The 13,421-nt window shown below is 36.6% G+C and overlaps 1 protein-coding gene across 1 annotated transcript in view; it reads left to right on the forward strand.

The window, feature by feature from the left end:
• Positions 1-13,421, forward strand: part of WDR70 (WD repeat domain 70) — a 137,245-nt gene that overhangs the window by 90,733 nt on the left and 33,091 nt on the right. Inside the window, exon 11 of the mRNA XM_068667967.1 lies at positions 9,478-9,577. Within this exon, the coding sequence (XP_068524068.1) occupies positions 9,478-9,577 (100 nt within the window). The remainder of the gene's footprint in view (positions 1-9,477; positions 9,578-13,421) is intronic.

The following is a 13,421-nucleotide window of genomic DNA, read 5'->3' on the forward strand; positions in this document are numbered from 1 at the left end:
CCTTCCCATGAGGGTGGTCAGACACTGGAAAAGGCTTCCTGTAGCTGTGGTGGATACCCCTAGCCTGGCAATGTTCAAGAGGCATTTGCACAAGACTCTCAATAATGTGCTTTAACTGTTGGTTAGCCCCAAAGAGGTAGGGCATTTGGGCTGGATGATCTTTGAAGGTCCTTTCCAACTGTTCTGTTCTGTTCTATTCTCTTCTAATAGTCTCAGCCATCATTTATAAACTGCTGAGGCGTTGAGTTACAAGTGCTCATCACTGAAATATTTCATGTGGCAAAAAATCGTTTACCCTCTTAATTGAGGCACTCCTCTTCCTTTGTGTTTCCAATCAAATAAAGAAAACCATATCAATTTTTTAAAATCTATATTATTTTAATTAATAAAAGAGAAAATACGATAAAAAATTTGCAGCACATTTTTATGGGAAAAATCAAATAATGTAGAAATAATTCACTGTATGTTACAAGAAATTTAGTAAAAGTAATTATTAATTTCTTAGAGAAATGCAATCTCCTTGGTGGAATAAATATTTTAACTTAGCTGCTGTTTTCAACAAGTAACTAACTTAAGTCAAGCAATTGCATTTACAGTAGATGATCTCTGAAAGTCCCTTCCAACTGAAATATTCTTTTTATTCTAACATTAAATTTGTTATAAAACTACTTTGGATAGTTCACTGCAAAGCACACCATTTTGACTGAAGTGTTATCGAATGAGAAGTGATAGCTTAATGTAAATGTCTGTATTTTCAGTCAGATTTCATTCTGTTTGCACCGTACACCCATAAAATGATTATAATTGGTCTTAAGCTTTGGGATTACTGCAAACTGACTGAGTATTACAAATTATATTGAATTATGGTGGGAATAACTTTGTGGCAGTTGACTTTTAGACTCATCTTGATTCTTTTTCCTATGATGCTAATTTATTGCAAGTAGGTGAAAGACTACTTTTAATTGATACAAAGCATAGTATAATTGTATAATGAGCTTGCAGCAGTGTGGACTATCAGTGGCATCCTATTAAATTATATAATTGTAAATTTTTACTGAAATTTTTGCAGAAGAAAATTGCTCAGATTTTTGTCTTTTCTGAGAAGGCAGAGAAACCTTCAGCAACTGGGCAAGTCTCAGTGAATAATATATTTTTGAAAGAATATGCAGGAGGGTGTATTTCGCTTTACAGAAGCCATATTTGTGGTAGTAAAAAGGAGGAAAACCATAAATTCCCTGGGATATAACAGGATGGGTTAGATAAGTTATGAAAAGATACAAAAGAACGTTTATTTTGCATCCTTATATGTTTTTCACATGCAGTGTAAAAATCCCCAAAGGATGCCAACTGAACAGTTTCCAAAAGCTATTTTTATTAGCAATATGCATCATTTTTTTGTGGCCAAGATAGATTATTTTCTCAAATGTGAGGTTTGACAGTGCAGCCAAACATTCACTTGGGGTTTCATTTTTAAACCATTAGGCAAATATTTAGCACTGCTGTTAAGAAGCCATCTTTCTAAAATGGTTTCCTGAAATCTTTCTTTATGAATTAATTTAACAAGAAGAAATCATTTCTGTGGTCAACAGTATTCTTAGAAATGAAAAGCTCTAACTGATGATGGAAGCATTGGGCAGATAGGAAGGGTTTCCTCATCAATTTGGACTGGTTCATAAACTTGTCCAAGGCAAGTCAGCCTGCTTGCTTCCTTGTTGTATCTCAAGCGCATATAGTCAAATGCATCAGGTTCATTGCCTCATTGTCTTCTATATAATTGTAGATTTTTAAGATTTATTTGTAGAAGTCAATGTGTGTCAATTGCCGTTATTAAAAATGCTGAATAATTGTTCACTGTGACTATATCTGATAATTACAGGTCTGCCAGTCACTTCAGTACCTGGTAAAATTGTGGAGAAAAGTATTCTGGGAGTTACTGAAACATACACAAAAGACAATGCATTGATCGTAACCAACATGGGCTCATGACTAGTAGGTCCTGCTTAATGAACTTAATTTCCTTTTATGATGAAGACACCCACCTGCTTGACCAAGGGAATCCGGTCAATGTAATCTTTTTGGATTTCAGTAAAGCTTTCAGTATTGTTTCTCATGGTATTCTTCTGGACAAAATGTCCAGCATACAGCTAGATAAAAACACAATATGATGGTTGAACAATTGGCTGATGGGTTGGGCTCAAATCCTTATAACAAATGGGGTCACAGCAGACAGCCGACATCCAGTCACTAGTGGGATTCTGCAGGGCTCCCTTCTGGGGGCAATTCATTTTTTTTTTTTATAAATCTTAGATGCAGGTGTTTTGAGTAAGTTTGCAGGTGATGCTAAATTGGGAAGAGCTGTTGATTCCCTCCCAGGTGACGAGGGATCTTGCAGAGAGATCTTAAAAATTAGAGAGCTGGGCAATCACCAAAAATGTGAACTATAACAAGAGCCAGTGCTGGATTCTGCACTGGGAACAGGGCAACCCTGGCTATAAGCACAGACTGGGGGATGAGAGAGGAGATCAGCCCTGCAGAAAGGGATCTGGGGGTTCTGGTCAACATGAAGTTGAACATGAGCCAGCAGTGTGCCCTGGCAGCCAGGAGGGCCAACCTTGCCCTGGGGTGCATCAGGCACGGAACTGCTAGCTGGTCAAGGGAAGGGATTGTCCTGCTCTGCTCTGCGCTGGTGTGTCCTCACCACCAGTGCTGTGTGCAGGTTTGGGCACCACTATATAAGAAGGACATAAAACTGTTAGAGAGTGCCCAAAGGAGGGCTACAAAGATGGTAAAGGGTCTAGAGGGCAAGATGTGTGAGGAGCCGATGACGTAGCTTGATTTTTTTTCAGCCTAGATGAGAGGGGAACTTGTGGCTGCCTGCAGCTTCCTCATGAGGGGAGCAGAGGGACAGGCACCAGTCTTTTCTTATGACTATAGTGCTGTATGGCTTCTCTCCTAAGAATGCCATTTTCCATAACGTACCAATATTTTCCAACTAAGCATTATACACTTATGTTTTTATTTGATTCATAGTTCCATGATAAAATGTATTATTCATTACAAGGGACTGAAGATTGTATAGACTTTAAAAAAGTAGTAATAGAACCCTTGCCTTTTCTAATTTTTTTTCCTGATTCTGTGCTTTTTCCTTGCCATACAATTGTTTAAGAGAAGCTGCATTATACTTAATAAAAATAAAAATATAAAAACAAGTCATCTTGTTTGTTCATTAATTGCAACTAACTATAAATCCTCTATATAAAGTACCTGTTGAAGTTTTTTGGGTATGAGAAAAAAAAAAAAAAAAAGAAATCCCAAAGAATTGCCTCTTCTGTGAAAAATCACTCCCACACTCTAGAAAAGGCTTTGTTGCAACAGATGAGAATGTAATGGATGTTAAATACAATAGCAAGTTAGACAACCTGGTTATTGCAAATAAAGTTAGGTTACTGTATTCATAATTAGTTAATTAGGATTGAGAGAAGGGAACAAAGTGTTTCAGGTTTGCTAGTGATACATGAAAATGTCACCGTGTTAGAAAATCACACAGAAGACCAAATCACATAAGAGTATAATCACATAAAAGCTAAAACCTCATGTTTCACCAGTTAATCTTGTTTTGCATCAGCGTGCTCATTACTGAAACAGCATCAATTTCTGTGCCATGGGAAGTGGTATTGAAGAGCTGTCAGATAAATTTGAAAGCCCTGGGATCATGTTTACAGAGACTTAAGAAAAACATCTGATTATAGTCTGTAACTACCTACTCAGGGAAAAAAGGAGCAGTTTCTGAATTCAGCTGACATATGTAGACCTGATAATTTGTAAGTGATACACCAAATCCAGAAGGTACAGTTAAATTTCTTTTCTGGATTATAATTGAGAACAAAGTGAACATGCATTGTTCAGTAGAGATGGACAAATAGGGGAAGGGGAAATAGCAATTTGGAAAGCGTGCTGGAAATGTGTCTGTCTTGTCAGTTGTGATCACAGCTCTGAGATTGCATCTCTGATACAATCACCTTCAACACAAGCCCTGACAGCTTTGCTCAGTTGTGATTAAAAAGAAGGTTTCTGGTTTGTTTGTGGTGGTGGTGTTTTTTTTTTTTGTTTTTTTTTTTTGTTTTTTTTCCCAAGCTTTATAGCTCATGCCTTTTGTCACCTTGAAACTGGACTGCGATGTTATCTTGGAATGCTTTTATGCTTATTAAAAACTATCACTTTTGCGGTGAATATTAGCAGTATCAGTTTATTTATTTTGCTCTAAGTATTTGGTCTGGTGAAATCAGTTGTTTAAGTCTCAGACAGCCATACATGGTTTGTTTGGGATTTGTTTTTCTGGTAGCTCTGCCTAGCTCATCCTGCTCCTCTGCTTTACATTAGAAATCAGGGTGAATCCTGATTTCCAGCTCTCTCAAGAAGCATTTCCAATGCTCCTTGTTGTGAAAAAGGGGGAACAGCTGGTAAGCAAGCACGAGAGGCCTGCCTGGAAATGAGCTTCCTGGTTCAGAAACCTTCCATGTGCTGAAACAAACCTGAGTAGTAGATTGCATGTTGTTAATGACACACTCAGTGTTGGACAGTTTCTTTGACTGTAAGTGGGATATTAGTAGAAGAGTTGATTGTGTTTCCAGTAATGAGTAAATTTTTGTAAATACAGAGAAATATTTATATAGCAGAAGCATGATGATACTTTGTAGGTCTCATTGTCCCCAGTTCCTATCTTGATTTACTGCCTCTGCTTTTAATAATATCTTGAAGATGTTAGTAACAAGATGGAAACCATTGTTTCATTAAGGAAAAAGAAAAGTGTGTGTGGGAAACATGCAATCTTGGGGGAGTGTTGGCTTCCTCTGAAATACTAGATCCTCAAAACAATGTGGAAAGTTCAAAAATTTCTTTAGTTAAGAGTGTTGATGTATCTAATGGACGTGGCTTGGATTTCTGGGGTAAATAAACTGACCAGGTCGGTCTTCTGCTTTTCATAGAACATGTAATATTTGGGATGCTGGGAAAGGAGAACAGTTAGTGTGATGCAGAGCAGCTCTGTTATAGGTCATTATTCTGCGATAGACACGTTATGTGGCCACTGTTGTCTTTGTTTCTCATATTGTTCCTCATCAACCCACCCAGAGTTTTGTAGAAAGGATATTCATTACTGATGCTCCATTCATGTAGTTTTCGTTTTGTTTTTGTTTTCATTTTTTTTCTGTCCTTTCTCTGGCTTCCATTTATTTTCTGGTTCTCATCGTCTCTGTGAGGACTGTAACAATATTGCAAATTCTCATATTTAGCAGTTATCCTAGTTTTCTTGATTCTTGCAACTGCCTTCTCACATGTGCTTCATGTTTTCTGCCTGTCAATTCATGTTGCATACAAGTCCAGTCAGCTGTAATTGCTTACAAAAATATATGTGCTAATATAAAGCTAGAGAGTGCTTGCATTGCTGGAGTTATTCTGTAGAAAGGTTTCAAACAAGCAAAAGACAGGGTTTATTATTACAGAATTTGCTGAAATGGGTAAACCTTAAAAAAAAAAATTAAGGATCGATGAACGTGTCAAATTTTGTAAGGCACTGGAGTAATACTCTATAATAGTGGGTATTTCTGCCACAAAAGGGAAGGAGAAATGTGAATACACTTTGCCCTAGTTATCTTCACAGCTTTATCTAGTGTTTCAGTGCTCTTTCCTTCCCTTCCTGAATCAAACGTCTGAAATGTGTACATTAGTTGTGTTGTTTCATGTCTTTCCAGCAAGAAACATTCTGATAACAATTTTTTTGCTAATGATTTGTTAGCAAGATTAGACATCTGTTAAATATGTTAAGAGGCCAGAGGCCAAACACATAATTTTCTTTGAAAACTGCAAAGAACACTTGCCAGTGTATATTAAAACTTCTTGTTCAACCTTCTCTCATTTTTAGAGCAACCTTCAATCATTTTAAAATATTTGATTTAGTATTACAATTCAGGGTTATATTTCTTTGCACAGTAATATATGGAGGACAAACTTGCAGAGCTCAAAGTTAGGAAAACAATCTTTTCAGTGGTAAACTGTGCAAATTGATTTTTAAAGATAAACTGAATTGCTGATGCAATCTTACTGTCTTTTACAGATGAGTCTTGCATTACATACATGTAAATGTCTAGAGTTTAGATACAGTTGATCTATTGATTTCAGTTTTGGATAAAGGGACAAATAATATCTGAGTCTTGAATATCAGTGTGTTGCTGTTTTTCTGTTTTCTATGGAACTGCAGAAAAAGAGCAAGAATTGGTTAAATGTAGAGGGGTAGAAGTAGGGAGATACAAAACTCTCAGAACATGATGTGGTGGCAGAGGGACAGTACCCTATATATTCACTTCCTAAATATGCACACCCACACCCACTGGTAAGGCATCAAAGAAAAGTATTTGGTTGGTTCCAAAATATTTTTCTTTATTTTAATTTATATTGGGAAAACAAACAAACAAACAAAGAACCACATAAGACGTTGTATTAAAGTTGCAGTAAAATGAGGGGGAAAAACAAAAAGTTATTTTAACATGTGTCAATGTGACATTGTCACAGTGGGTTGACAAGTGGTGTATAGTGCAAACAAAGTTTTTTTCAATTCATTTAAATAGATAAATACCATATTGTAATCTTTCTGTCTGTTTTTTTTAGGTGTGAATATTAATAATTTATCATGTTTATGCAAGTGTCTATGATATTTCTTAGATGAATATACATCATTTTAATTGCTTGTCAATGTTTAGCAAATAGTACAGAAATTTTATTTTCTGATAACTAATTCACAGTTTATCCTCTATATGTTACCATGTATTTGGAAAATTTTCTGTAATTGGATGCATAAAATATGTTTCTTAGTATTTATAAACACCCCAACATAGACTTGCAGTTGTAAATTGCAATCTGTTCATAGAGTTTCTCCAGAATATGTGCAATTGGCTCAAAGAGACACTAATTTCAAAACAAGCGCTGTAGTTAAATACAGGCAATAGTGTTCTATCTCCAAATACTGAAAGAAGCATTTGCTTCATGGGTGAAGTCCTCCTTTGTTTGTTGAAGAGTCATTTGTGGAATGAATGCCTTATATGACTCCTCTGAAAACTGAATTAAATCTGCACATCAAAATAAGCTTTCCGTCATTATTAATGTCATAACAGAAAGATTCTCTAGATTTTGGACCAAATTCAGAACAGATATTTGGAAGGGTAAACAATATTAATTACTTTACTAGCAATTAACAATATTAATTAATTTACGTTTTGTCTTTTGCATACAAAATAACCCATTAAAGGAGCCTTTGTTAAGTTACCTAGTCAAAACTTAGAAGAAGTAACTGAGGATTCCTGTGCAAACATAAATCAGTCTCTCTGTGCATTTGAATTATGTGATCACAGTCTTCTTTTTCATTCTGTAGAACTGGGGATCTTTTAATATATCTAGTGGGTAGTAATTGCAAATGCTCATTATTTTGTCCTGTTAGCGTTCAGGGAACAGTTCTAGGTCTGACTGCAAACTGTTCAAACCTTTCTCTAAAAATACATTCTTCTCTATATTTTCCTGTTTTGCTCATCAGTATGGTAAATAAAAGACTTCCAAGTCCTTTTTCTCCATGAGAGGAAGAGCATGCTTTAATCTCTAACTTACAGATGGGAAGGTGAGATAAGGTTGCAGACGCAACCTGAAATTCTCGAATGTCTCATTTTAAAGCTGTAAGAATTCGTTTTGCTAGGAAAAGAGAGCAAAAGAGAAGTGTAATTTCCTACGTGTTCAAGAAGGACTTAACTGTCTCAAATTCCTTTGAGTCTTTTCCTCTTCTATTTTCCCTTCATGTTTCCATTTTGATTCTTCCTTGTCTTCCTCTTTGTCCCACTTCCCTCTTCACTCCTAAATGCCCACGTGTTTCCAATTAATCCCGTCTAGGTTACTTGCTTTATCCCATAGCTCTTTGGGGCTCCTTATTCATCTCAGAATTTCTCCATTTACTGAAATATTCTTCATGCCTGTTCACCTAGTGACGTCCAGTTTTTCTTTACAGTGCTCCATCCCTGTCTTGTAGCTTCTTGCCGCATCTGCTGTGTTCTGTGATATTCTACAAGGCTTTGCTGTTTCCTCTCTCCATTATTTTTTTCCCTTTCTGCATTCTTCTATTTCACTTCACTGTCACTCTTTCAGTGGGACTTAGTACTCCTCTCAACAATTTATTTGTAACCTGTCCATGTCAGCAACAAGTTTGCCTTTCATCTTCATTGCTAGTGTGGACTCACTGGACTCCTAGCCACAGTTTAATCTCACCCTGCCACTGGTTTCACTTCCGTGCAATAAATTAGATCACTCCGTCCTTTACCTGGCTGTCCCGTTTTATCACCTGTTAGTCAGTCTTGCTGAAGTTCTCTGTCTCTGATGGGGAATGTGACTGGTCACCCTCACACAGCAGGCATGTGTGGTGTGGTCTCCATCAGTGATTGAAGATAACGTATGTAATGACTGAGGCAACAGTGACTAACAGTTGAATTAACCAGCAAGATGCCTTATGAAAGGACATCTTGGTATCAAAGCCAAGACCTTTGGTTTGGTTGGGAAGTGGGAAAGCTGAATTTTGCAGAAGTGCTAAAATTTAACTTGAGATTTCACAGGTTTCTCCCATTTTAACAGAGAGAATTTTTAAGAATTTTACTAAATTGCGACTTAATAAACTAAAACTGATTTTTATACAAGAATAAGGTCTAATTTGAAAGTGATGTCTTCTTGTAAAATAACCAGGGAAATACACTTAAAAATAAACATGAATGATTCCCAACCTTGAATTCTGTTTCAGCTAGCACAATGGAACACAAACCTCAGCATATCCAAGCTTTTTTCTAATCCATAAACTATTAATTTTGGCATGGTTGAAATCCAGCAAAACTAAATTATAGAATCATAAATCATTAGGGTCAGAAAAGACTTCCAAGATTATCTGGTCCAAATCCTACTACCAATGTCACCCACCCGATGTCAAACCATGTCCCTAAACACCATGTCCAACCTCTTCTTATACTTCTTTTAAGTCCTCTCCAAAGTATGTATATCACATTTTTTGTTTTTTGTTTAAACAATAAGCCTGCTTAGATGGGTGACAAGAACTGTCTTAAAATGTATATTTATCTTAACCAGGCCTAACCACCTTTATTTAGTGGTAGTAGGAGTATTCCGGTAGCTCTGATGCTATTCTGTATACTTGAATCTATGCAAAATTTGTATTTTTCTTTCAAGTACTTATTGTGAAAGCCTATTCTGACCATATAAAGCCTATACGACTTTTTAAAAAGGCTGTAGAAATTAGTAACTTCTGTACCTGTTAATGCTAAAGTTGCAGGGTTTTCTGTTTACATTTAGGAATAGCAGCAAATACACAAAATGCTATAAAGAAATGTTTGCCCAGTCTTGAAATAAGCAAGATTTTTGATGTTTTATTTGTTTGACAAACAGGTACATACGAAGTTCCACTGCAGGCAAGCCCATGCTCCAGGCACTGACACTTCTTGCTTGGCATTTTCCTATGATGGTACTGCCCTTGCCAGTCGGGGAGGTAAGTGACTCAAAGAACCCTTTGATGTGTTTAATGTAAGACCATCTTAATGTGGTTCGGTAAAAAAACCCAAACATTTAAATCATACCATTTCTAAATGTAATTTATTTATGATTGAGGTAAGATAGTAAAATCAGATATAAACCCGAATTGTTTCACAGTCTGCATCTTTTGTTTTGATACACCATGCCATAATGTGTTCCTGAAAGTGCATTTCACAGCACTTAAGGAACATTTTAAGAGAACTTTGTAGTTTATGTCATATAGTTCCTGATCTGTCTTGTTGCCTAGCATTGACAATTCACCAAAAGGGAAGTTATTAGCTTAATTAAGAATTAAGAAAAATTTCATTATATAGTTCTTTCTGTTAAGGTTACTGCCTCTCAGTAAGAGTGTATCTGTTGTAGAGCTATTAATTTCTCAAGCAGGTTTCTAATGCAGTGTACTTGTATGTTCTAATTGAAATTTTTATGTAGTTAAAATTATAAGTATCAAGCGTTGATGAGTGGAGGTAAAAGGCCAATTTGTACTTGAATGGAAAGAAGCTAAAAAAAGTTTTTTAAACTTCAGGTAAAACTTTTTTATAAAAGTCTCTTAATAGAACAGAACAAGCCTTGAGAAGGCAAAGACATTTATGAAGACTCATTCACTCCATTATTAGATGTGTTAGTTGGGATGGTGTCTGTTTAAGATAGCTTTTCAGGTAGGGAGTTGTGTACGCAGCATTTTGCAGGCAGGTGCAAGCATACAGTCCGAGCTGACTGGATGGAAACCAGCTGCAACCAGGAGCTATGTGTAAGCATTAGCATGGCCTCAAGGCCAAATAAACAGGCCTAGGGAGAGGCAGCGTATGTTAATGTAGCCTCAGTATTATGCCTAACATATGTACATAACATCTGGTCAGTTTGGTATGTAGACAGAATGAGATTTTTTTTATACAAAATACCATGAGACAGGTATTCATAGATTGTAAACTCTCTGAAAGAGGAGCTTGTATTTCAAGCTGAGGGGAGTAGCTTGCAAGTGCTTTGTGTCTTTCCACTTGCCCTGTCCCTGATGAACAGAGTGGCACTGGTGGCTTTTACACAAATATGCAGCTGCTATTGGATGTTACTTACCTCATTTCTTTGTATGTTTCTATAATTCCAAACATTTGTGTTCCCCAGATCCCATTTTGCAGAGTAAAATGATGGTAGGCTTGTCCTTAAGAGCCCTAGGCTTACTAGGACATGTTACTGGTGCTTAGATTGTTTTCTGATTGCTGTTCAGGCTCCTGGTACTCCATAAGTGGTTGAGGTAAAATGTCTCAACCCTGCTGGTTCACCTACTTTCCAAGAAGGAGAAGGTTTTCACATAGCAAGTATTCAGTTTAGTAAGGACAATCTGTCTATCTATTCCGAGCTACGTAAAATGCTGCTTCTGCCTGCCAGTGGTGTTGCCGCCACAAAATCCACACAAGCGTACTTGAAATGACTTTAAAAAACACTGGTGTGCCTTTTAAATATCCACAGCAAACAAGAATAATACTAATGTGAGGAATATTCAGTAGAGTTGTTCTGAAACCTCAGTGTATGTAAATTCTCTTATATTTTGCATTTATGAATGGAGATAACAGAAATGACCTTTGCATATTTTAATTGCTTGTGGCAGTTGCTTGCCTGCTCTTCATCTGTCTCCAGATTTTGTGTTATATTAAACCAACTTCAACTTACTTATGCTCTTTCTACCTCACTCTGGTATAAACTGTGTAAGAACTTGATAGTTTGCAGAATATAAGACTGTACAGGCCCCTTAATGTGGTTACAAGAGCTACAGTTGTCTCATGGCTTTTTTGTTTGTTTGGTTTTGTTTTATTTTAATTCCTGTATGCTGTGTTGAAGAATAAGGATTCATACCTTATTTTTACTTGTTTGGTTAGTGCTCTAATGTGAGTATTACTTTGGATCTGTACCAGTAAAAGCAGATGTAGATCCAGCATTCATAGATTAACACACCTGCCAAGTGCTGAGGATCAAAGAGAGGATAGCCGTTTGGGGAATGGGGACTTTCATTGAAAGCCTGATGGACTCTCCTGCATCTGATGTAGATTCAGTGTCAGATATGAGAGAGATGAGGCAGGGCTCAGCTGCACACACAAGGGAAAATGAAAAGTTAAGGAGATGCTTATGAGAGTTCCCAGTCTTATTTTTGTTGGGTATTAGGTAGTAACTTGACAGAAACTTAAGAAAGTGATATTTTGACACACTTGTAACTGTGGAAGTATTTTTTTCTACATACAGTAAAGGTATGTGAATGTTTCCTTTGTTCAGCCATACGATTTGGGGTCCTATTGTAAAAGTAATTTTTGACTCCTGGTCTGGTCAGAATCCACTTTTAGAATAATAAGAAACAATGATTTCATTAATTCCATGAACCTTATGATAGTTATTTGTCTGTTGGTTTGTCGGTAAACTTACGTGGAAAAATCAGTTTATATAAGAGATCCAGGTTGGTGTGGCTCGAGTGATGGTGAGAGCTATTCCAAGCATAAGTGCAGGATTCCTTCTCCCAAGTCCTTTGGCTCAGGGTGAGTGTGATACTGACCTGTGGTGCCTCAGAGGGCTGTTCTTGAACTGTTGCAGTTCCTTGTGCTGAACCAGAGCAGAATGCAGAAGCACATACCTTGCTCTCTAAGGTGCCTCATGATGCCTGTAGTATCAGCCTTCATAGAAAGGTTCTGAGTTTATAAACATAATGTATTCTGATACTTCCTCACAGTGAGTCGTGTTGTGCTATGTCTTTCCTTTGCTCTATTTTGCTTTTTAAAATCTCATTTCCTTTGTTTCGTTGCTTTCCCCAGTGATCTTTGTCCTTGAGATTTGCTTTCAACACAGGACTCCCTCTTAAAATAGGAGCTTCTTGAAGGGTGTTGCCGACTTTAGAATTTTTGAACCTCTGACGGTGCTTTACTTTGGCAGTGTTTTTACTTCTTTGGGGTGCATTTGCATCCATTTAATTGTCTTCCTGGTCATTATCTTCTGAGAAAAACTAAGAAATAAAAATCTTTGTAGTCTCAGTGCACTGACCTTACTTTGACTAAAAGTCAAGTGCAAAATGCCTATCCTGGCTCACCAGAGATTCTTTCTAGGACCCACTTGTTTCCTCTTGATAAATCCATTCCTTGATACCATGGACATAATGGTGTCTGGCCTGTTTATATCATACTAGATTGGTATCCTTCTAATTAAAATGGCAAAAAATAGACTTTGAAATGCTATTAAAAATGCAATAACATTTTTAAAGATTGCGCCAAGTCTGCCATCAAGAAAAATACTGAATGATCTAAGAGTGGGTTATTTTGAATACTTTATACTGAACTCCACACCTCTCAACTTTATGTATTTTTCTTTAAGGATAATTACTTTGACCACATGTGAAGTAGCTAAAAATAGGTCAGTACTGCTACCGCTCTCATAAAGAAACTCATTAAGCATTGATGGAAGGTTGCTAATACAAAAAACTGGTATTGTGGCATATTGATATTGTCTGCTTTCTTAGTAGCAGTGGTTTCAACTCAAAGCAAATTAATTTCAGGCAGAAATATCATTTTTACTGCACAGTAAATTTGAATTTAAAGATGAACTTTGGAAATCTCGTATTATTAAAGATGGTAAGCGTTTCACAGCATTGGCCAAGTTACTCTATGAGTATTCCTCCCTTTCCAAGTACTTAATCAACTATTTCTGCACCATTTAAGACAATGCTGGTTTGAAATCATTGAAAACTCCTTGAGTCCTTCTGGAGTCTTGTGATTTTTTAAACCAGCAGAATACACTTTCTTCTTAGAAGGAGAGCTGTATCTAAA

Source organism: Anas acuta, chromosome Z (genome assembly GCF_963932015.1).
Source record: "Anas acuta chromosome Z, bAnaAcu1.1, whole genome shotgun sequence".
NCBI lineage: Eukaryota > Metazoa > Chordata > Aves > Anseriformes > Anatidae > Anas > Anas acuta.